The sequence below is a fragment of the Hyperolius riggenbachi genome, chromosome 4, assembly GCF_040937935.1.
Source record: "Hyperolius riggenbachi isolate aHypRig1 chromosome 4, aHypRig1.pri, whole genome shotgun sequence".
In the NCBI taxonomy this organism is placed as follows: Eukaryota; Metazoa; Chordata; class Amphibia; order Anura; family Hyperoliidae; genus Hyperolius; species Hyperolius riggenbachi.
The window spans coordinates 296,011,550-296,036,812 of record NC_090649.1 but is presented as its reverse complement, the minus strand read 5'-3'; the positions used below and the strand labels follow the sequence as shown (position 1 = coordinate 296,036,812).

The window sequence follows — 25,263 nt, the reverse complement described above, 5'->3', positions numbered from 1 at the left end:
AGCTTTCAGCTGCAGCTCTGCCTCCGTGCGCGTCAATCAGCGCTGATCGCCGCCTCTCCCACCCCCCCCAGTGAAAAAAGACAGGGGCGGGGAGAGGCAGAGATCCACCGCAGATGGATCCGTGTAGAGGCAGAGCTACAACCTAAAGCTCTGCCTCTTCACGGAAGGAGCCCCACAATCAGCCCCAGGGAGTTTGGGGTGATTAATTTAGTTTTCAGCTGCGGGGATGCAGCGTTTTAAGTGGTGCAAACATGCTTAAGAGGTTTTTAAAATAAAAACATGATTTTAGCAAGGCTTCAGAGTCTCTTTAAAGAGAACCCGAGGTGTGTTTAAAGAATGTTATCTGCATACAGAGGCTGGATGTGCCTATACAGCCTAGCCTCTGTTGCTATCCCAAACCCCACTAAGGTCCCCCTGCACTCTGCAATCCCTCATAAATCACATCCATGCTGTGAGGCTGTGTTTACATCTGTAGTGTCAGTCTCAGCTGCTCCCCCGCCTCCTGCATAGCTCCGGTCCCTGCCCCCGTCCCTTCCCTCCAATCAGCAGGGAGGAAAGGGATGCAGGCGGGGACTGGAGTTCTGCAGGAGGCGGGAGAGCAGCAGACTGACACTATAGAGATAAACACAGCCAGCTCTGACAAGCTGTTTGTCAGCAGCATGGCTGTGATTTATGAGGGATTGCAGAGTGCAGGGGGACCTTAGGGGGGTTTGGGATAGCAACAGAGGCTGGGCTGTATAGGCAGATCCAGCCTCTGTATGCAGATAATATTCTTCAAACCCACCTCGGGTTTTCTTTAAAGGGAATCTTAACTGAGAGGGATATGGATGTTTTCTTTTAAACAATACCAATTTCCTGGCAGTCCTGCTTTTTTTTTTGACTGCAGTAGTGGCTAAATCACACACCTGAAACAAACATGCAGCTAATCCAGTCTGAGCACCTGATCCACATGCTTGTTGAGGGGCTGTGGCTAAAAGTATTAGAGACACAGGATCAGCAGGAGAGGCAGGCAACTGGTATTATTTTAAAAGGAAAAATCCATATCCTTTTCAGTTTAGGTTCCCTTTAAACTATGCTTAACTTCAACCTCTTAAGTATGTTATAACGAAACGTACCTAACCTATCCCTGACACTAACCTGCCCTAAACCAAGTCTAAACTTAAGCCATACCTTCCATCACAGATAGTCACCTTCCATGGTCTTCACCAATATACAGTAGTTGGCACCCAGCACACATTTGAAATTATGCCCCCCCCCCCCCCCCCCCCACTTAGCTACACAATTGCTAAGCACCGGCTATACAGTATTCAGGGGTGCTGCTTGGCCCAGGAAAACCAAACCGCCGCATGGGGACTCCCATGATGCCTGGGCCGCCCAGTCTGTGACTTGTATGGCCACCGTGCCTCCCCCCCTCCTCCCCCCCCCCATCACTTACACACAGACTTGTAGATCAGTGGCTTTTTGAACAGAGGGGGAGTGGCGCAGTGACCACAGAATACACTGCAGATGTGTAAGTGGCATCATTACTTATTTTCTGCATTTGAATTGGGCCGCAAGGTTACTTTTCGCTGCTCTCCTATCCTTGAGACGCCGCTGATCTGCAGGTCTGTGAGTGTTGGTGATGGAGAGGCAGCAGGAAGCTTCATTCATAGCTCACTGACACAAGTGTTGGAAGTTGGACACATTTGGCTACCTATACTTGGGGTGGCTATCTATACTGGGGGAAACCTTGGCTACCTATACTGTGGATGGCTACCTATACTGTGGGGGACACATCTTGGCTACCTATATATGGGTGCCTACCTATACTGAAGGGACAACTTGGGGGTAACTACAGATCTACATAATCCGGGGGGGGGGGGGGGATTGTAGCACCTTTGGTTACTCACCTATACTGAAGGGCTACTTCATTTTTTTTAAATGGGGGTACCACCTTTTGCTACCTATTATGGGAGAAGGGACCTCTGACTGGGGGGGCCACAAATTATGTGCAACTTGGGGGCACGAAAACCTTAGAAGCACCCCTGACAGTATGTAAAATAGCCAACTGCTGGTGCCCAAAGCAAATACCTGCTTCTTTTTAAACAATAGCTGATACTCGGCTACACAGTAACTGAGCCCCGGCTATATATATATATATATATATATATATAAAAATATATATATATATATATATATATATATATATATATATATATATATATTGGCTGATCACCAATGTTTGGCTACCCAATAGCTGACTGCCGGTGCCCAAACCACACACCCAGCACTGCAAGAATCGATAGCCAGAACTTGACTGTTCAGTAGCTGAGAGCCAAATATAAAGCATCAGGCAGGCCATGCAGCAGATCTATACTGCATGTCTTATCGTTGACTCAAACTGTTTATGTGAATGGTCCCATGTGTTACGTGATTTAACGCCCACATTGTAACATGGAAAGACACACTTCAATGCGAAACCAGTGCAGCCGATGGAGTGCCATCTAACGGAGTGTGGGCTCCCAACCCATTGCATGCAAGTGCTTTACTGCATAATGCACACATTAATAGTAACAGTGAAGCATACTTTTCATTGACTGTATGTGACGCAACTATCATACAATGTACAGTGCAACTTTTTAATTCCATTCCTGTTTTTACAGGAAACGCAAAGCAACGCCCCACTGTGAAAGTAGCTTAATTCAGCTTACTGATTTATAATTTGATTAAAAATTATTTAGGCAGTTCATAAAGCCATTATACTGTTTATGTATATTTCTGTGGGATTAACTATTTGAAACTACTTTCTGTAGGTAGCCAAAGATGTATCAGTAAGACTTCACCATGAGCTGGAAAATGTGGAAGAGAAACGGACTAAGACAGAAGAAGAGAATGAAAAGCTACGTCAGCAGCTCATTGAAGTTGACATAGCCAAGCAGGCTTTGCAGAATGAGCTAGAGAAGCTCAAGGAGGTCAGTGCAATGGGGAAGTGCATCCTCTTGTTACATATTTTATAAGCAATAAAGAAAGGCCCAGTCTTTTCGCACGGAGAACTGTTATTGATTAAACAGATCTTTAATTTATTGACCTGGTTAGGTCAAAAATATAAACGTTATTTATATATATGTATATATCCTGTATACATCACGTCACATTGCTTTCTATACATAATACATATCTAAAAGTGGCCACACACCATAGAATTTTTTTTAAATTTTTGAGAATTGCGAAATTTGTTTACATTTGAAAACCTGACCAATGTATCACACACATGCATTAAAGTTTTCCCCAGTTATTAAAAAAAAATGATTTAAATCTTAAAAAAATGCTTGTGTTTTAAAGTGACTGTTAAGTGGGAGCAATAAGCTTTTTTTTTACTTATCTGGGGCTTCTTCCAGCCCCCTCACAGTCTAACACGTCTCTCGATGTCCTCCCAATCAACTTCCTTGTGCTGCTGTCCTCTAATTAAAGTTCATGACTGGGCTACTGCGCATGCATGGCCCGACCGCATGCCTCCTCAATCATGCTCCTGTGGCCAGGAGGGTTCTGCGCATGTGCAGAGGTAAGTTTTACAAACTCTGCTGGCCACAGGAGCACGATAGAGGAGGCACACATGGGTGGGACAGTACATGGTGTGTCAGCGACACAAAGGAGCAGATCAGGAGGACATTGAAGGACCTGATAAACTGTGGGGGAAGGGCGAGGGTGTAAGTCAAAATCAACTTCTTTCTCTCGCACAGGGTTTCCTTTACTGTCAACCTATCCTATACCATTCAGTTTTCTGAAAGAGTGATAAGAAATATCCACCACTTCTGATGACCTTATATCAAAAGAGACCTTTAATTTTTTTCAGAACAACTGTAATTCTAAGAGTAGACAAATCTTGTAGTTATAGCTCTGCTATAAAGCCCCATACACCCGCATAATCAGTGTTGCTGGATAGCGATCAGTATGGATCCCTTGGATGACATTGCAGAGCAAGCGATGTGTTCTGCTTTTTTGCAAGGGGCAGGCGGAGTAGCACAGGAGTGACATGTGGCTAGCTGGGTAAGTGGGAAGAACAATGCTCTCGGCTGTCGCTCGGCTGCAGTGATCCCTCATGGTGAATTAAGGGGTCGGGGCTGCTGTACACACGCTGATCCCTCTGCGCAGATTCATCTAGTAGGTGTACGGAGCTTTAAAGAGAAACTCCAACCAAGAATTGAACTTTATCCCAATCAGTAGCTGATACCCCCTTTTACATGAGAAATAGAATGCTTTTCACAAACAGACCATCAGGAGGCGCTGTGTGACTGATTTTGTGCTGAAACCCCTCCCACAAAAAGCTCTGAATACCGCGGTACTCTGGGCAAACTGCCACAATGTAACAATGTTCACAGACAGGAAATGGCTGTTTACAGCTGTCTGTAACAGCCAGAACAGCTAGAAACAGCTACATAACCTGCCCACAGTAACAATGTCACCATGTAATACATGTCAGAATGTGAATCTGGGAGAGGAAAGATTTTACAATGAGCAAACACTGACTAAATCATTTATACATAATAATTGTAAAAATGAAGCACTTTTTTTATTACATTATTTTCACTGGAGTTCCTCTTTAAGTAGTAAATTGTCAATATTACGAGCTGCTCTGCCCTAACCTTCCCTTTTCTCCTGTCATCTCTCCTTCATTGGCACTGTGTCCACAGATCGGAAGTAAATATTCTGACACAGCATGGAAACTGTGGGCGTTAATTAAGGAGCAAATATTACAATCGCTCCACCCTCAATAATTGGATAAAAGATGCGTACACAAGCACCATTAGTGTTGCCCTGTGGGGGCCGAGCACTGTATAGAGGTGCTGCTCTGGTATACTAGAGTGTCACGTACTGTTGCAGTGGAGACCTGGTTTACTATAACTGGAGAGTGGTGGTTAGTTTATATGATCCAGCAGGCCTGGACTCAGTTCTTTAAAAAAATGGTTAAAGTTTTAAATTCTCACCTGTAAGGAATGTTAAAAGGTGGGTGCAATAGCGCGTTTGAATAGATGGGTGGGTGTGCAGATGGCTGGGTGTGGGTGAACAGATGGTTTTGAAAATAATTCAGTCCAGATTTTTAGGATTAAACAGGCTCCATTACAGTCCAACCTTACTAATACAAGGCCCCCCTCCTTATTTTATGAGAGCATCCAAACTGAAAAGTGGGGGCATTTGCAAAAAAAGGATACCCAGGATTGTGGAGCTCAACATGCACAGGAAAGGGATTTCACTTAAAATGGTTTTAACAGACACATTCTGGTATCCTTTTCAGTCTGTGTGCAGTGTTAACATTAATAACTTGACCTGTTTTAAACCTGAATCTTTTTTTGTTATGCTCCCAATGAACAATTTTCACTTCAGCACTCTCTGTGACCGAAATTGGGCTACATCTGTTAGTACCTCCCATGGAAGAAGTCAGTTTTGATTCACAACAAATTGATGGGAGTGAAACTCATACTAGGAAATTAAAGTTTGAGAACTAAAGTATGGTCGTTATCGATGCCGCATAACTTTCCTAGTTTAATAAGTTTGATGAATGTGACTGAACCTGTCAGGCCTGTTAAAGTGTACCCTAGACGGATTTCTGTTCTTAAATGGGAAAAAGAGGCATGTTCCCATGATAATTGCCTACCCTTGTGCCCTGTCAGCGTCGCTCATTGTCCCCGTTTGCCCACTTAATCTCCCGGAAAATACCTACAAGCTGCTTGTTGGATCTGTGTAACAGGAAGGTGTGTCCTTAGCTAGATGCCTATTCCATCCTCTGTAATGTCCCCTCCCCACCTGCTGAGCATTCCCATAGCTCAGGTCCTTTTGTGCGCGGCACTTGTGAGTGTGCTGTGGACTAGGAAGTACTTCCGGGGTTGTGACTATTTTGGTTTTCTGAGGCCCCTTTTACACTTGTCTTGCAAAGCTGCTTTGCGTTACTCTTTTTTGCCGAAGGATAATGCGTGTTGCGCTGTAAGTGCCCAATAAGCTGCTGCAAAGTCAACAGCGCGTTACTGTCGGACTTCCGTGGTGACACAGCAGAAGTAATATAAGTCAAGGGGCAACGCAGGAAATTCAAAACTGTTGGCAGCAGCGGGGTGAGGCACATGCGCAGAACGACAGGAATATGACGGGGAAACCTGGGAATCCCAGTGACGTACTTCTTGTCCAGCAGGGAGTACGTCACCGGGGAAGGGGCATGTAGCGAGGGGGGAGGGGGGGAGCCACGCTACGCATATGACCCTGTCTGCGTGCTCTGCCACAGGGTCATATGCGTGACGTTTTGTGCATTGTGGTGCGATGCGATGGGGGCATCTCACCACAAATGCACCGGCCAGGTGTGTAATGTTTAAAGTCTTCTAACTCATGAAAGGAGCTGTGGACATCAGTGGTAAGCAGCACATCCAGAGCGTGATCCGGATCAGGTAGCATGTTCTTTTTAGAAATTATACAAGTCCACCTCAGTTTTACTTTATCCTCTATGACATGTAGAGGCCATTCAATTTACATGACGTGCTGATAAACTAATTCTGTTATTTACTTCTGGTTTGTATTTTTTCTTAGCTGTCCTTGAAAAGAAGAGGAAGCAAAGATACCCAGAAATCAGAGAAGAAGACTCTACAGACTCCAACAGAGGTATCTAAAGTTACATTCATTTTCTGTGCAATGACCTGACACATCTTGATATATAATTTAGCAGGTCTCTTTCACTACTACAAGCACTGCTGAGTCGTCAGAAAGCAAAATACAACTGAAATATGGAGCATTATTCCAGCTAATGAGAGTAATATACACACTGTTATACTGAGGCAGGGAACACACTTGACTGTTTTCGTGCGCTTTTTCTGCACAGAAAAACTCATGTTAATAAATGGGCTAGTTCACACTTAATATGTTGTCCGCGCGCAGGAAAAAAATGGACTTTCTGCATGATGACTCTGCACATGTTGTCTGTTTTCTCTATCAATTACATCAGCTGCTGTAAAAAAACGCGTGCGTTTTCCTGCATAGAAACACACTTGGTGTGCAGAAAAAGTATGCAGAAAAACGCGCACAGAAAACTGAAAGACAAGTCGTGGAGTAGCAGTAGCCCTAGAATAACTGTCCTTTCCTTATGGCTTTGTAATGTAACATTGTAAAGGTCCTGTCAGAAGCAGCTCTGGCTTCTGAAATACAGCAGCTTCATAATCAGCCCAGGAGAGGAGGAATCGGTTCAGGCACAAATCTCTTCTAAGAACGCTGATCTTTCATCTTATTATTCATTCATTATTATATATGCCATACTGTAATGATTTAATATCATTAGAAAAACTGAGAATTGTCAGCTAAAACTACTTCCCCAAACCCTAAGGCTGGGTTTACAATGCACCGGATGAAAAACTTAGCCTGTAAAAACTGATCCATTTTTTTGTTTAAACGGACGTTTGTTACATTGGCCAGTTTTTTAGTTCGCTCTGTTTTTGCATCACCACCTGCTTGGTATATGTCGTAGTATTTCTCTGCCAACGCTTTCGACGTTCATTTTTGGCCCTGCATCAGGCTCCCATTGGTTTGCAAAAGACCAATCTGAATCCTCCCACTCAGTGAACCAATGAAAATCCTCTCTGGGGCAGGACGATTCCCAAACCAAATTGCAAACCACCAAATGAGGAGAATATTTTACAAAATGTATGCGGCAAGCTGCTTAGTGAGAACAAACACCGTCTGTTCTCATAGGCTAGAATTGATTCCATCTGCCTCTGTGGACATCCGCTTTGTCCAACCTGTCCGGAAATGTAGTACGGGACCCAAACTTGCTTTCCCCTCACCAGAATGGACCGAACAGACAAAATAAACAGATCCTGTTGCTTTGCATAGGATCCGTTTGGATCTGTTCTGTTTAATTGCCAGTGTAAACACGGCCTTCAGCTTGGTTCACGCATAAATTTCCGGTCCTGTCAGTTTTGCATCAGTTTTCTATCAATTGTACCTGTCAGGATTGGAAATGTACACCTTTTATGTGTGTACAAACCTGTAGAAAACTGAAACAAAACTGATGTAAACTGACTGGAAATGTACAGATTTATATGTGAACCAAGCCGTAGGAAAACTCGTACAAAACTGACAGGACAGGACTGGACACCTTTTATGTGTGAACCCAGCCTTACTGTTGCAAAATGCAATACAACTGATCTTTCCTACAGTGAGAGGCTGCCACACAACAGTTTTAGGACATGCCAGGCGCACCCTAATCCTGCTTGTTGCTCTTGATTAAAGTTAATAGCAATGTTTGACCTAGTAATGTGATGTCACTAGAAACTGAGGACCTGAGAAGAACATTGAAGCTGATATATAGTAAGCATGAATTATGTAAATACCATTTTCAACCTTATTAATGGTTTCCTCCTAACAGGTCTCTTGACTGTAGTAAATTTGCTATCAGTGGGCTATGCAGATTTAGATTTGATCCTAAAGTACAGTTTAAAGCATACTATAACTAGGGCCAAATTATACTGTATAACTAAACTGTCCAAAGACCTGGAGATGGAGCACCGGAGACTTTTTCCTAGCATTTTACATATAGGGCCCTATCATTTCTAAGGGGTTTCTAAGCAATCAATTGTAGGGATGGGCAGGTAGCAGTGGTCACTGCATACACCATTTTCTGCAGATTATCCTCAAGTGCAATTAACCTTTCAGATAAGAAGGTAATAACTGGGCCATATACAATTCACTTTTTCTCCTAAGTTTTCTACTAGGAGATCATTTTTTATCCTCTGTTTAAAATAACTTCTGCACTCTGCAATTAAAAAGTACCAAAAAGTGGGTAAAAAGTACTGTCAAAATTATTCTGAGTATTTTATTGCTTGCTGGTGGCTTAAAGAGAACCAGAGATCCTGTAAGAAAAGAAGTTATACATACCTGGGGCTTCCTCCAGCCCCATAAACGCGGATCTATCCCACGCCGCCGTCCAGCGCTGCCCGCAGCTCTGCCGCCAGTAGGAGCCAGTCTAGCGTAGCAGAGGTGCGCTCTTTGCGTATCTCTGAAGCATTGTTTGGAGAGATACGTAGAGGGCACACTTCTCCTGTGTAGCCTGGCTCCGATGACGTCAGCGACGAGAGCCCATTCTCGTAGTTGCGGGCAGCGCTGGACGGCGGCGTGTTATCGATCAGCGCGTATGTGGCTGGAGGAAGCCCCAGGTATGTATAACTTCTTTTCTTTACAGGATCTCTGGTTTCCTTTAAAAGGCTTTTTATTTTATAATGTGAAAATATCATCTAGGAGAAAACAGAAGAAAAAGTGATTTAGAGCAGGTACAATATGCCCTCTTTTGTGTAATAACAGTGATTACATCAGATTAACCCTTATCATGAAAATATCAGCCACATGACTTGTAGGGATGCTCATTCTGATTCTGCGGAACTGCAACTTTTGCATTTCCGATCAGAAATTGCATTTCCGCATCGGAATGTGGAAATCGGTAATTCAAGTGCGGTAGGCGGATTTCCGTCGGAAATCGCGGAAATTTCCTCCTATTTTAACATTGATTTTCTCAAAAACTATAAGGTCTTTTTGAAAAAATGTTTTCATCTTGTTCACAATATTCGGTTTAATTAGCCCTGATAATTTGGTGTCTCTAGGACTTATGGGGGCTTTGCTATTAACCCCCTTGGCGGTATGAAAAATACCGGCAGGGGGCAGCGCAGCAGTTTTTTTTTTATTTTATTTTTAAATCATGTAGCGAGCCCTCTAGCCGCTGCTCAGCGGCATCCCCCCAGCCCCGCCGATCGCCTCCGGCGATAGGCGATCAGGAAATCCCGTTCAAAGAACGGGATTTCCTGGAGGGCTTCCCCCGTCGCCATGGCGACGGGGCGGAATGACGTCAGCGACGTCGGGACGTCATTGGGAGACCCGATCCACCCCTTGGCGCTGCCTGGCACTGATTGGCCAGGCAGCGCAGGGCTCTGGGGGGGGCCGCGCCCCGCACCGGATAGCGGCGATCGGGCGCGCGGCGGCGGCGATCAGGGTGCTGGCGCAGCTAGCAAAGTGCTAGCTGCGTCCAGCAAAAAAAAAATTATGTAAATCGGCCCAGCAGGGCCTGAGCGGCACCCTCCGGCAGCTTACCCCGTGTCACACACGGGGTTACCGCTAAGGAGGTTAAAGGATACCACAACTGACATGTGGCATAATGAGATAGACATGGTTATGTACAGTGCCTAGCACACAAATAACTATGCTGTGTTCCTTTTTTTCTTTCTCTGCCTGAAAGAGGTAAATATCAGGTATGTAAGTGGCTGACTCAGTCCTGACTCAGACAGGAAGTGACTACAGTGTGACCCTCACTGATAAGAATTTCCCCCTTTTTTATCCCTTTCTTGCTCTCAGAAGCCATTTTCTTCTAGGAAAGTGTTTTATAGTTGGAATTTCTTATCAGTGAAGGTCACACTGTAGTCACTTCCTGTCTGAGTCAGGACTGAGTCAGCCACTTACATACCTGATATTTACCTCTTTCAGGCAGAGAAAGAAAAAAAGGAACACAGCATAGTTATTTGTGTGCAAGGCACTGTACATACCCATGTCTATCTCATTATGCCACATTTCAGTTGTGGTATCCTTTAACCGCTAAAGTTGGCAGATTTTTTTCTGTAATGTAAAATGCAGAAAATCTGCATTATCTGATATGCGGTAATTTTAAGCCAATCAGAAGACTCGGAATGAATAAACCAATCAGAGAATGGGGATTTAGGCGGAAATTTCCGCATTCTCTGATTGGTTTATTCATTCTGAGTCTTCTGGTTGGCTTAAAATTACCTCATAACGGATAATGTGGATTTTCTGTAGTTTACAATACAGTAAAAATCCGCCAACTTTAGCGGTTAATAGCAAAGCCGCCTTGAGTCCTAGAGACAGCAAACTTTCAGGGCTTATTAAACAGAATCTTGTGAACAGGATGAAGACATTATAGTTTTTGAGAAAATCGATGTTAAATTCGGTGGAAATTTCCGTGATTTCCGACGGAACTCCGCATCGGAATGCGGAAATTGGTACTGGAAAACGGAATTGGTAGCAGTAGCGGTAATCGGCAGTGGCGAAATGCGGATTTTCCGCAGAATTGGAAATTGGCATTTCCGACCATCCCTAATGATTTGTAAGGTTTGTATTATCTATCTATCTATCTATCTATCTATCTATCTATCCAGAAATGGAACAAGGTCCTCCAGCACCCAAGGCTGAGACACCAAAGTGCGCCCCTCCATTCCTACCACCCCAGCCATCACACACTGATTGCTATAAGACTAAGAGGCGCCCCAGGGCCCCCAACACCTTAATCTATAGTTATCTGATAGCTGAGTGAGTTGTGCGACCCTCCTGCACTGCGCCCTGAGGCTGGAGCCTCTCCCTCCTCGGCCCTGTATCTATCTATCTATCTATCTATCTATCTATCTGACTATCAAGACAGGATCTGTCCTGGATGGTGACAACATCTGCATGATGTCTTGTCCCTCGTTTCCTGTCTTGTCTTGGTACTTAAAAGAATACCAAATCCGAAAACTTTAGGAGAAACGGGGGGAGCCGGCATCTATGGTGAGCTGTCCTGATAGCTACCGCTCCCCCATTCTCCTGTGTCCCTCTCCTTTCTTACCTAAAGCCCCCCATCAGACTTCAGTATGCAGACACTAACCCGGCTTGCATGTGTCTCGGCGTGCGACCGCAGCTGGGAGCACTTTGCACATGATATCATGATTACATCATGCACAGAGCACTCCTGGCCGCGGTTGCGCAATGAGGGAAGCATGCAAGCCGCGCATACTACGGCAACCCGGAGTTGCCGGAAGAAAGGAGAGGGACACAGGAGAAAGTGGAGAGTGGTGGCCATCAGGACAGCTCACCATACATGCCGGCTCCCCCTGTTTTTTGGCTCTGGTTTCTTTTAAAAAGTAAAATCAAAACAAAAATTCCCAATTGAATAAAAATGCAGACATCTCAGGTCTCACTTTTATCACAAACACTGAAAAGTCCTCCAACTACAAACAAAATAAGCTCACGCTGCAACACCATTGCTTGTAACGGGACCTGTAATCTGTGTTGGTTTTTTGAATTCCTATGTGCACATTGCTGGATATTCTGCATAGTTCTACACCCAGTTATGCATCTGCCTTCTCTTTAGGAGACACTAATGTTTAAACTCTATGGCTGGATTTAGATCTGTATATTACAAATATATCACCATGTTTGTTGGAAATTTGGAATGCCAGTGTTCAGATATGATTTGTTTTAAACATTTGTTTATACATATCTCAGTAGATTATGCGTATGGTAGACAATGTTTACAGTTCTTGCAAACTATAACATGCTCTATTCTGTCTGTTGAGATAGCTGATATTTGGCACATAACTTGCTACAGCATTTACAATCCTTGCATTGTTATTATGGATAACAGAAACCTCAAACATGAAAACACCATCGTTTGTGAACTACTGTATATAGCATGCTCTGAACAGCGATGCTCAGCATGTCCAATGCACAGAAACAGCCAGAGATGTAAAATGAAAGTAATAGCTGTACAGTATGAAATTATTATCATGTGTAGATATGGCTGACAGTTTTGAATTGTGTTTCTCTTTGTTCCTATTAGTGCTCTCCACTCTATAAAAGCAAAACGATGGACTTATGTCTTTTTTCAACCGAAATAACTATGTAACTATGTAACTAAGATATAGCTGTGACTGGTCCAATTGACTGAAGAAGTTTTCTCATCTCCTAATAAAGTATTATTCTATTTTGAACATTAGATTTAGGGTCAAAAGTGACCCTCTATACCTACCTTTATGCAGCAATACATCTCGTCCCCTAGAACATATGCACCCCACCTCCCCTGGGAACCAGAGTTGGGGAGGAACCCTTTTGTTCATGATAGGGACACAGGCTCTGTAGGAGAGGGTAAGGCTTTGTAACTGGTCTTTTGGCTAGTATGGTGGAGCCCCACACAGGTTGACTCAGTCATTCTGGCTATACCAACCTGCATGGTTGAGGAGGGGTTCATTAAAGCTTTGGGGAATGAGGGGAGCATAAAAATTACATGGTAGGTGCTTGAATAGCATAACAATTATATGGTAGGTGCTTAAATAGCATAACAATTACATGGTAGGTGCTATAAATGCTAATTCAGGTGTACTTGTTTTAGATTTGGTCTGAATTGATTGTAGATTTTCAAGACCAAGGCTGTGTATACACAACATATGTTTTCTTGTGAAATGGTTATATAACTGTCATATAAAATACATGCAGTCATGCAGGGTTTGTTATGTGAGTGCAGTGAGTTTGGGCTGGTGAATGGTACTTGGACTGGTAATAATTTGTGTATCATTTATACACTGATTTTTAGAAACAACATAATTTCTCTGTATAACCTATCAATATGTTATTGATGCCTGTAAAGCTAATTAATGGCGGAGGCAAAAGATGCTTTGTGTGGGGCACCAACATGTCCACAAACTGCCCTGTTGGTAGCAATCCTGACCTGGCCTATGATCTTTGGTTTTACCTGACGGAGCACATAACACCATTCCTAGCATAGTCACTATTCTCACCAACTCTCCTCTGTTCATCAAAGCAACTCATATTTTTTCAAACAAAATAACTAATGATGTGCGTACATGAATGAAAGATATTGTTGTAGTTTTAAATGTCTGGAGTAAAAAAATGCATAACAATCCTAACAGTAAAATTTAAGATATTCACATACTGTATGCTTACAGTATATTTTGTTTTAACTGGATATATAATACAGGATCATTTGCCACTCTAACTTAAAAACTGAAAGCTATACGTACATCAGGGATAGGATGTTATATTTGTGTGTTAGAACTGAGCATAACATGGTAGCCATTTTAAAGTACAGGTAGTCCCCGACTTACGAACACTCAACTTACGAACGACCCGCCGATATGAACGGCATGGATTCTGTGTTTCCATGGGACCAAGTGAAAAAAAATATTCAAATTGGACTCTGAGAAAGTCAATTTTAAAAAAATCCAAAGAAAAAATGGCTTTTAATGGCTTTTAGGCACAGGAGGTTCAGGGGACAGAGATGGCACAGTGTTTTGACTTAAAGAGAACCCGAGGTGGTATTTAATTATGTTACTGGGGCACAGAGGCTGGTTGTGCACACTAAGACCAGCCTCTGTTGCCCCATGGTGCGCCTCCATGTCCCCCCTGCGCGCCGCTATCCCCTCCGCAGTGCTGGCGACACACAGCGCGTCACCAGCACAATGTTTACCTAAGCGCTGTCAGTCAGCGCCGCTCCCCCGCCTCCTCCACATCGGCGCTACCCGCCCTTGTCACTTCCCTCCTATCACTGGGAGGGAATGGACACGGGCGGGTAGCGCCGATGCAGAGGAGGTGGGGGAGCGGCGCTGACAGACAGCGCTTAGGTAAACATTGTGCTGGCGACACGCTGCGTGTCGCCAGCACTGCGGCGCGCAGGGGGGACATGGAGGCACACCATGGGGCAACAGAGGCTGGTGTTAGTGTGCACAACCAGCCTCTGTGCCCCACTAACATAATGAAATCCCACCTCGGGTTCTCTTTAAGAACAGATTCAGGTTAAGAACGAACCACCAATCCCTATCTCGTTCGTTAACCGGGGACTACCTGTACAGTAATCATACTTGTAAATGCAATGTAGAGGATTCTAATTTTATACATATTAAATGAATATGAGTTTTGAATAATATACCCTGCCAGATCAGATATTGAGATTGAATTATGCAGCATAAAAAAGGCAAAAATAGAAAAGGTAAGTGTTTTTATTGCTATGCTTGTTCAGTATGGTATGCTAAACTCTAACTTACAATACCATTTTTTACATGTTGGTGCTTCAGACATTTATCTTAACATTCACAATTTTTTTTACGTGTAGCCAGACAAATTTGGTATTTTTTTTTAAGGACATATACAGTTTTCTTTTAATATTAAGTAGAAGATGTTTTTACCAGAAAGTATATACATATTTTAAATTGCAGCATAAATACTTTCAGAAAACTGATTTATATGCATGAAGGGGTACTGAATGCATGCTGTTTTTTTATTTGCAGCACACATGGTGTGAACCAAGTGGAATATATTTAGTTTTTCAGTACCCAGAAGTAATTCTTAGCTGCATTCAATTTAACATTTTATTGTGCCATAATAGCAGATTTCTGTTCTAAAATGACTCGATTTATAAAAGTATACCACAACAACATTTAACCAAGGGTTTGTTGAGAAGCTGGAGGATACATTCTCTCTCCTGGCACTTAAAGGGGCACTATGGCGAAAAATTGTAAAATGTAAATTATGTGCAAACATAAACAAATAAGAAATAGTTTTTTTGGGAGTAAAATGAGCCATAAATTACTTTTCTCCTATGCAGCTGTCACTTAAGGGACCCATACACTCAGCCGATTTTCTGGCCGACCGATCGATCGATTGATCGATTGCAAATCGGTTGGCCAATCGATCGATTGATGGCCGATTTCGATGGATTTCCATCGAACTGGCAGGGTGGAAAATCTAGGTCGATCTGATGAGATTGCTTATCATTTTGCATTGGCCCTAATGGAAATCTGATGGCAAAAAAAAGGCATCAGATCGAATTTCAATAGATTTCAAACTGAAATCTATTGGAATTCTATCCTGGTAAAAAATGTTCTAAAACCACATCAGATAGATCACCAGATGCATTTCTTATCTATCTGCTGCCAATCTGACGAGTGTATGGGCACGTTTACTGTAGGTAGCAGAAATCTGACAGAAGCAACAGGTGTCGGACTAGTCCATCTCTTCATCCCATGGATTCTCAGGGATTTATTTATTTTCAGAAGCACTTAGTGAATGGCAGATGCTCTGTCCAACTGACAAAAAATGGTAAGGGAGCAGGGAGGCTGGGCAGCATCATTGTTTAAATCCGTTTTAGGGAATATCTTTATAAAGAATAAAAGCCTTGCTGAGAATCCCGTATGAAGAGATGGACTAGTCCAAAACCTGTTGCTTCTGTCAGATTTCTACTACCTACTGTGAGTGACAGCAACTGAGGAGAAAAGTAATTTATGGCTCATTTTACTCTGGAAAAAATGTACTTCTTATTTGTTTATGTTTGCACATACAATATTTTACAATTTACATTTTTTTTGCCATAGTGCCTTTAATACATTTATGTTAAAAAAAAAAAAAAAAAAAGAAATGAAGATGATTTTTTTTTCCAGTTTATCAGTTTTGCTGGATAGCTCATATAGGCAATTTTACACTCCATCCCCTCTAAAAGGTAATCAGCTACTTCTGCTGCACATGTAGGTACTCCACAGCTGGCTGTGGTTGGATTGTAGGCCATTGGTCTGGGACTTGGAAAGGCAGAATGTATTTTGTCCTTCAGAGATCACAAACAGAAACGTTTAAAATATAGTGGCCAAAAAATTAGAGACACCCTCTAATAATGAGTTGGTTGAACTTTAGCTCTTATCACAGTCAATATTCTTCTTGGCATGGACTCAACAAGTTTCTATTACTGTTGCTGAGGAATGTTGGCTCATGCTGACATAAAGTTGGGTCAGATTGGATGATGGCATTTCCCAGCTTTGAAGTGATGTTTCAACTTTGTTACAAAAACACTCAATAGGATTAAAGGACTTACGAGGCCAACGGTGGAAAAAAAGTAAATTACCTGTATTGCCGTTTCAGGCACGGAGGACGCCGTCCGCGCCCTCCGTGCCGATCCGCCGGGTCCCCCCGCTCATTATCCCCCCTGGCCGGCTCCCGACCCCACGGCCCGGGTCGGGCTCTCCTGCCTCACGAAAGATGGCCGCTTCCTCTGGCCGCGGCTGTGTAGTCCGCCTGGCCGCGAGGTAGTTCCTTTTAACGCTGTTCATTGGGATTTTTCCATTGTTCTGTAATTTTATCTTGAATGCAGCCACCATACCCTGTTTTATTGTCACTGCTTCCTGCTCCATACTGGTTATGAGAATATTACTACAGAATTGCTATTGCTTCACATGCAAACCAACAGGCAGCCCTGGTGGGATATTCAAATGAGGAGCCAACAGGGTTCTCGATCAGTATTGTGATGAGAAGGTACTGTATATTATATACGGATCATTAGGAGACTAGAAGACAAAAAGATCAGAAAACATACCGTTATGCTGGATACACACTTCGCGTTCCCGCACTCGATGCGCCCGTCGATTCGCGTTGACTCGATTATTTCCGAGCACATTTCGATGATTGTTAGGTTGATTTACATGTAAAGTATGCCAAATCGACCTAACGATCCATCGAAACGTGGATCGGACATGTCGGAAATAATCGAGTCGACGCGAATCGACGGGCGCATCGAGTGCGGGAACGCAAAGTGTGTATCCAGCATAAGAATAAAATAATCTACAGAACAGAAAGACAAAAAAGAAGTAAGAAGTATACAAAAAGTATGACTTGAGAAGAAGGAAGTATACAGAAGAAGATGGTGTCAAAGAATAGAAGTAAAAAGGAGGAAACAAATATGGAAAACCAATAGACAAATCAGAAGAAAAAAGTGTACACATGAAGAAAGACATTTTTTTTCAATAAAATATTTATTTGTGCTTTTATTCCAAAAACACCTTTACTATTAACCCATCCTTATAAATTGGTAGGGTTAATAATATCTCTTTTTAACTATCTACCTGGAAGGGGGCATATAGTTAGGAGTCGCCTTACTATTAAAGCGGTCTATCCAGCATTTCAACTTTGCTTTAATAGATTGCTTACAGCTTAGAAACTATTATGCCAGAATTTTTTTTAAGCAGAAATTCACTGAATAGTTAAAACGCAACATTTTAGTGCTGTATTCAGCTAGGATTCCGCTTCCGAGCTGAGCTTTAGATACAAATGTATCATGTTTAGAATGTAAATAAACAAAAGTCTCTCTGAGAGCACAGAGGGCTTCCCAGACAGGCTTTGCAGAGGTTTATTTACATTCCAAACATGATACATTTGTATCTAAAGCTCAGCTCGGAAGCGGAATCCTAGCTGAATACAGCACTAAAATGCTGACAAAGTAAAAGTGGAACTCCGCTCAATACCTTTGTCAGCCAACAGTGCAGGAAAACGGGTAGCTCACACCCAGGAATCTGTGTAGTGAAGGTGAGATCTGCACTATGTCGATTGAATAATTGCTTTATTTCATCAAATACATATCAATCCAGGACACCACATGCTAGTCCTGGATTGATATGTATTGAAATGATGAAATAAAGCAATTATTCAATGGACATAGTGCTGATCTCACCTTCACTACTAAAATGCTGAGTTTTAACTATTCAGTGAATTTCTGCTTAAAAAAAAAATCTGGCACAATAGTTTTTAAGCTGTAAGCAATCTATTAAAGCAAAGTTGAAATGCTGGGTGTTAGACCGCTTTAAAGTGTGCTCCCAGATTCCACCATTAGTCTTCACCAAGGGCCTATTCTCACCTGTGTAGGGGTAATTATCCATTTACTCCCATCTCCCTGAGCAGTGGGAGGGAATAAAACCCTTGTCAATAAAGATAAGAGGGATGGGGTGCCAAACGTGATGCGTTATCCCTCTCACAGGTTTAAACATTCTGTGGATAGAAGAGGGCGGCTCTGGGGCAGACATGTCTACTATGAATCACAGTTCCAGTAGCTTCCAGGCTTTGTTTGGTAGGCATTAGTAGATAGCCCTGACATTTTTACCCTACATTGAAATGAGATCCACTTATGTCATTGTACACCTTTATAGGGAAAAGGTTACAATTACGGTGATTGTATGGCATATTTAAATATTGATTCAACTATGTATCTATTATACCTTAACCATCAGTTATCTAATTGATTATTTTTTAGTTATTCAGGAACCATCATTATTAAATTATTTAATGTGGGACCAGGGAAGGGCCAATGTAAATGACTATAAAAAAAAACAAAAAGTTATTGTTTGCAATGTCTATAGAAATAGAACCAGGGAAGATTTTAGTTTGCAATCCAGTCTGCATGGGAATTAAAGGGCGTTGTTTTAAAATAACAATGCTGTTATAGGTGGCATTGCAGGCCATCACGCTACTTAGCCACAGCACATTTATTTGATAATGGTCCACTATCAGCCCAGATAGATGGCTGGCAATGTATAGGGAAATATGCAGGCATGCAGAGCAGGTGCTTACCTGTAGTATCAGCCAGGCGCTGAAATGCAACAGCTTCTGTTGCTGTTCAGCGAAACAAAAAGAAGACTGAAACTGATCCAGAGCTTGTAAAGCAGTAGGCAATAACTGATGCATGGCACTAAAGAAAATTGGCAAAAGCAATAGAAGTTGCATGTCAGTAAGCCTAAACAGTAAGCCTAAGCTTCCTAACATGAGACCTATTTTTTTTTTAAAGTTGGGAGGCCTGGCAGCTTACTGCATTGGGGGATAGTACTGCGCCTGCATAGTACTACCTGCACAGGCGCTCCTGGCGATGGAAGCGGGATGGGGGCGTGAGTGGGTGGACTGCACATGCGCAGTGAAGTCTGCCTGGTGCGACTGGAGCACTAATACCAGGTGAGATTACAGACGACCGGAGCAACTGGGGAGAACGGTGAGGGAGGCAACAGTGACCATGGGGAAGTATCAATTCTTTACCTCCCTTTGTCTCAGGTACACTCTGTTCAATTTTTTATAATTCTGGTTGAAACATTGTCAGTTTGAGACTGCTCATAAAATGTTAACACTTAATAAACAATTTGGCCCATAACTTAAAACTTAAAGTGTGTTTCAGATTTTGAACCTTTATATGATGGAATTTGACACCCCAGCTGTAGGCCATCGATTCCCCACGGCTCCTACCCCCATCACACAAAGATTTCTAACATGTTCAATCAGACTTTTATACAGATTAAAATTGATAAAAAGTCAATTGATTTAATATAATGGAGCAATAGGTTACAGATCACATAAACCAGAAATGCATGTGTGGCCAGCAAAAAAACAAAACAAAAAACAAACTTCCCAGCAGACTATGCATTGAAAAAATCTTACTGACAACTGTAGCTCTCAGGAGAGTCACATGATAATCTGAGCAGAAACTGTAACATTAAAGTGTGACGGGCATGAACTTCACCTCATAAAGCAGATGTTTTCTTAGGGCCCTTTTACACTTAAAGGAATACCATCGATTAAAGTTAAAGGGCTAGACCATGTTTCTTCACAGGGGGGTTGCTATCAACTCCTCAGTGTATAGTTTAATTATCACCTTGCTGAAATAATTTTATTCAGTTGGTGGTAAGGGGTTAGGGCTAGTTCATACTGGGCGATTTTTCAGCAATTTGTTAATCACTGGCGAACAGCAAAATGCTGCTGCTAATGTAAGTCAGTGGTAGTGCTCACACTGTAGTGATCGCCAGTGATTAGCGATTTGCTGATGGTGCATGCAGCCTTTTTGGAGTGAGTTTGGAGCGATTGCATTTCAATGTTATAGAATCACAAAAGGCAATCACTCCTAAATCGCTTTTCTGTACAGTGAAAAAAAAAATAGCTTTTTGCTGATCACCAGCGATCAGCAAAACGCTACCAAAGTGTCCAGTGTGAACTAACCCTTAAAGATTTCAGCAATGCGTGTTCCTTGTCTTCTGTTCTCTGACTGACAAAGATCCTGATACTGCCTTTGTAAACAGCATCTCCCTCTCATAGCAGCCTATGAAGTAGATGCAGCCTGGAATGTAAGTTACCAGTAAGCCAGTCAGTCATTCAGGAATAGTGTATACACATCTCCCTGCTTTTTATATTTCAGCAATATTACAATATATATACAGCTCATCTAATTACTTATTACCTCCTCAGATCAACCTCCTCCTCAGACTCTCCTGCATGCTGTGACACAGTGAAGTATATTTGTGAGCTGTGTGAGGAAGAAAGGATGATTTTAAAGCAGGGAGAGATGGAGAGAGAACTGGATGAATAAATAAATTGCTTCTAGCACTAGTGGTAATGTGTACTCTAATATAGAGTATTAAAAAAAAGACATTTTAATTGATAATGTTCCTTTAATCACTTGCTCTCAGTTATAACTGAAAGAAAACTGATTTTCAAAGTAATGCCCATGTTTTCCTATGGCACAGTTCCCACTATACACGTTTTAACTGCAAGCTTTTTCACAATGCACTGCTATGGATAAAATGCACACTAACACATACTAGCGCACACTAACGCATACTAACGCATTAAGTGTAAAAGGGCCCTTAGTGTTTTTTTAAAGAAATTACATCATATGCCAATTAGTTATCCACCAGTACTTTAGCATTCACTGCTGGAATTATTATAAAAAGCAACTTACAGGTTGTAGTAGGTAGATACACTCTATGGGTATCAGATAAATTGGGCACATGCGGCTTCTGGACAAATTGAGCACCACTATTGACTTTCATTGAAAATATTGGCAAGCTGGCGCCAAAGGCGAAATTCGGGTGCCAGGCGGTGCCCTGTGGTTACTGTTTTTTTGCATATTTTTTTCCAGGGTTTTTTTGTGGCAGAGTTTGGCCAATGATTACTGTTTTGGTGAGTCTGTTTAATTTTTTGTGGCTCAGTTTGGGCGCCCGGCAATGTAAGATTTGTCGCCTATTGTTTTTGTGGGTGTTAGGCATGAGGAAGGGGCTTTGTGCAAGGGGGGGAGGTTAGGGTTAGGCGTATGAAGGGTGAGTGTGCGGGTCGGAGCGGTTAAGATTAGACGTCAGAGGGGAGAGTTCTGTGTGAGAATATGGTTAGGCTAAGCTATAGTAAAATATCGGTAACCTTTACCAATATATTACTTTTAAAAATGAACACTTTAGTAGAATATCGGTAAATGTTTCAGTATTCTACTATTAGCAGTTTCCCTGCGCCAGATTTTCCTTGGTGTTCTATTTCACTAGTACCACGTTACTGTATGTGCTGCAGGATTTTCTTTATTCTTTACTCTGAAGATAGATTTATTTTAAACAGATGTAATTTTTTTTAAATAAAAAAGCTTATTTTTCTTATGGCCTGGCTTAAACTTCATGCTTTAGAAAAACTATCTAATTATGGAAAAAATACAATTGTATTTCACCTTCTTCAGCAGTACTTCCTTTGTGCAATTATGTCTACTGAAAACTAACAGATCCTCATTAAGTAGGAGAATAGAATGGAAATATATCTCTGAAAGGACAGTCTGGTTCCTCTTACGGTAATTTATTTGAGAAAATCTGCAACTCATTGTCTCCTGTAGCTTTTCTAAAGACTGGTTTAAATTAACTTGGATTTAAGATGCATAGATAAGTTTTGTTATGTTTTGTTTGAATTATTCATCTGTTCACTGTGAATTATAACTGGATCTTTGACTATTTTGCTAATATTTAACCATTGTTTGGGCAGATCTACAGGTACAAAAAGACGTGTGGTACTATTTCAGTGTCTCAGGAACCACAGGTATTGTTCCCTAGTGTCCCTAGAGTCTAGTCTACCTTCAACTTATATCATAGGAACAAATAGTAACTGTTAAATAAACCATGTAGATCCCTGCTGGTTCTTGTAGTTTCACACAAGTTGTAGACTGGCCTACTGTAGATGTTTCAGCAGTGTACTAGTTATGATTCATAACTAGTGCATTGCTGAAAGGTCATAATTCGGCCCAGCATCACCCTGTGAGTCGGCCCAGTGTCACCCACCATTAATAATGCAAGGCTGTGTCAGTGTGGGGTATATTCATTATTTATGCAAGGCTGTGTCAGTGTGGAGGCTGTTCATCTTCAAAATTCCAAGGTAATGCAAGGTCATTCTTCATGTTAAATGTGAGTATTGTCATATTTTTATTTTAATGGGAAATATTGTTTTCGGTCATGATAAAAGAACATTACTATATCTGGTTTTATTTAATGTCAGGAGAATGGTTCTTGAAAAAAGATTTGGCTCTCAAAAGAAATCTTATTTGTTGTACTGCTAATCATTTGGCTCTTTTGACAAATGAGTTTGCACACCGCTGCCCTAGACTAAAGGTGTCCTTACATCTAGCGATGTATGGACAGATCGACCCAGAGACAGATCTCTCTTTGAATGAATCAGATCAGAGTGAAATCTGTTGGCTGCCCATACACTGCAGGCTGATTTCCAATCGATTTCAGCAACAATCCTCTCAGGAATCAGCCTCATGACGATGCATCCTCCACCTCCGTTGCTGTCCCACTAAGTGTTAATGTGCCCCCCATTGCCCGTGTATTAAAATCTCTCACCTATAAGGCCGCCGCGAGTCCAGCTGCTTCTTTCTCATTTGTGTCCCACGTGCCTGCTGCTTATAGCATGTGGTGCGTGTGTGAGATCACAGATCACAGAAGCAGTTGGACTCGCAGCAGCTGGACGGATGAAAGATTTTTATGCACATGGACCGGGGAAGGGCACATAATAATTTTGGGGGACAGGGCTCCCAGGTTCTGTTGTCTTCATTGCTCATCCCGATATCACATGCTGTTACCGCCGCCATCGACCATGTCAGCCCGAGATTTTGCCCCCCCCCCGAGATCGCTGCATGTATGGCCACCTTAACCTGTCGATCTGCCACCGAGTCAACCATCAGATAGAACCCTCTCTGATCAAAGAGGAATCTGTTGCCTGTCCACACATTCAACACAGATATCCAATAGATTTCAGCATGAAATCTATTAGAAATTGTCCTAGAGCTGAAGGGTTACCCGTCCACTGGCGCAACTACATGCACTGGCGTCACGTGATACAGGTGCTCACAGTGACACCAGGCACAGAAGGAGGCCAGGAGTCATACCAGCAGACAAGTGAGCCTTCATTATTCACAACGACCATTGGGGGGGGCAACATACACTTGGCCAAGAGTCTGTCTGGTCTGTCAGTTGACAGGAAATCGAATATTGTTATCGCCGCGCACCCAATCAATCCCTTGCTACCTGAGATTTTCCAGCTTGCCCTATCGATCATTTTGACCTATTTCAGCTGAGAAGTAAACAAAACAATTAATCAGGTGGCCATGTTGCGGCATCAATATTTGCCAGATTCAATCATTATGATCAAATCGGCTAGATATCAATGCCCAAGATCAAGTAATGTATGGGCATCCTAACTTCTCAAGTTCAGTTGTCATTTCTGTAAAGCAAGGATACAAATTCAGGGTGTATTCTGAATGCTTATTTTAGCAAATTATCAACCTGGGACTTTTTTTTTTCAGTTTTGGTTAGGTACTAGTAGGGTTAGGACTTGTAAGGTTTTATTGATGTTTGCATCTCCACTATAGAGAATTCCTCTCATACCCTGTCCCAAAAACACCACACAGGAAATTGGAGGTAAACTCCCAAAGAGTAAGGTTTGCCAAGCACCATTGCAATGCAATTGCACTACAAGGTGTGCAATTTTTTTTGGCTTCTTGTGCAGCCAAATAAAATGTTAAAGGGAAAAAGACTACAGAGTAGGGAATGTTTTATTAAATTTAATATGCAGTTTAGGGTACTCTGGCAATTACCATGAAAGTGAAAGATATGTACTTTGCTCTGAATACTGTACAGTCCTGGCCAAAAGTTTTGAGACTTTTCTCATCCAAGGGAGTGGGCTCACTCACAATTTTGCCAAAAAACACAGCCATGAGTAAAGCATGGTACCAAAGCACCCTCCAACAGCAACTTCTTCCAACAATCCAACAACAATTTGGTGAAGAACAATGTATTTTCCAGCACGATGGAGCACCATGTCATAAGGCAAAAGTGATAACTAAGTGGCTCTGGGACCAAAATGATGAAATCCCCCCTGTATATAGCAAGATCAACCCTGTATATAGCTAGTATATATAGTCAGATCCAACCCTGTATATAACTAGTATATATAGTCAGATTCCTCACTTTATATAGCTAGTATAGATAGTCAGATGATTCCCCCCCTGTATATAGCTAGTATAATTTGTCTGATTCCCCCCTGTATATAGCTAGTATATAGTCAGATTCCCCCCTGTATATAGCTAGTATATATAGTCAGATCCCCCCTGTATATAGCTAGTATAAATATAGGCAGAGTCCCCCCTGTATATAGCTAGTATATATAGTCAGACCCCCCCCCCCCTGTATATAGCTAGTATATATAGTCAGATTCTCCACTGTATATAGCTAGTATATATAGTCAGATTCCCCCCTCCTGTATATAGCTAGTATATAGGCAAAAAAAGTAAAAGTGCTCAGAACTGCCCCCCCCCCCGCCCCTCCAACACTCCCGATCTGTCTGTCCGCCCTCATCCTCCAACCCCACCCCCACCGGCACTTGATCCCAGTG

At 42.2% G+C, this 25,263-nt stretch overlaps 2 protein-coding genes across 9 annotated transcripts in view; one reads left to right on the top strand and one right to left on the bottom strand.

The window, feature by feature from the left end:
• Positions 1 to 25,263, top strand: part of MTCL3 (MTCL family member 3) — a 125,644-nt gene that overhangs the window by 72,804 nt on the left and 27,577 nt on the right. For 3 of the 6 annotated variants that reach the window (XM_068231498.1, XM_068231496.1, XM_068231497.1), the window contains exons 4-6: positions 2,793 to 2,951; positions 6,550 to 6,621; positions 22,360 to 22,413. In XM_068231498.1, coding sequence (XP_068087599.1) covers positions 2,793 to 2,951; positions 6,550 to 6,621; positions 22,360 to 22,413 — 285 coding nt within the window. The remainder of the gene's footprint in view (positions 1 to 2,792; positions 2,952 to 6,549; positions 6,622 to 22,359; positions 22,414 to 25,263) is intronic. The other 3 variants (XM_068231500.1, XM_068231499.1, XM_068231501.1) reach the window with 1 other exon arrangement.
• Positions 1 to 25,263, bottom strand: part of C4H6orf58 (chromosome 4 C6orf58 homolog) — a 192,044-nt gene that overhangs the window by 159,756 nt on the left and 7,025 nt on the right. The gene's annotated exons all lie outside the window — the stretch shown is intronic.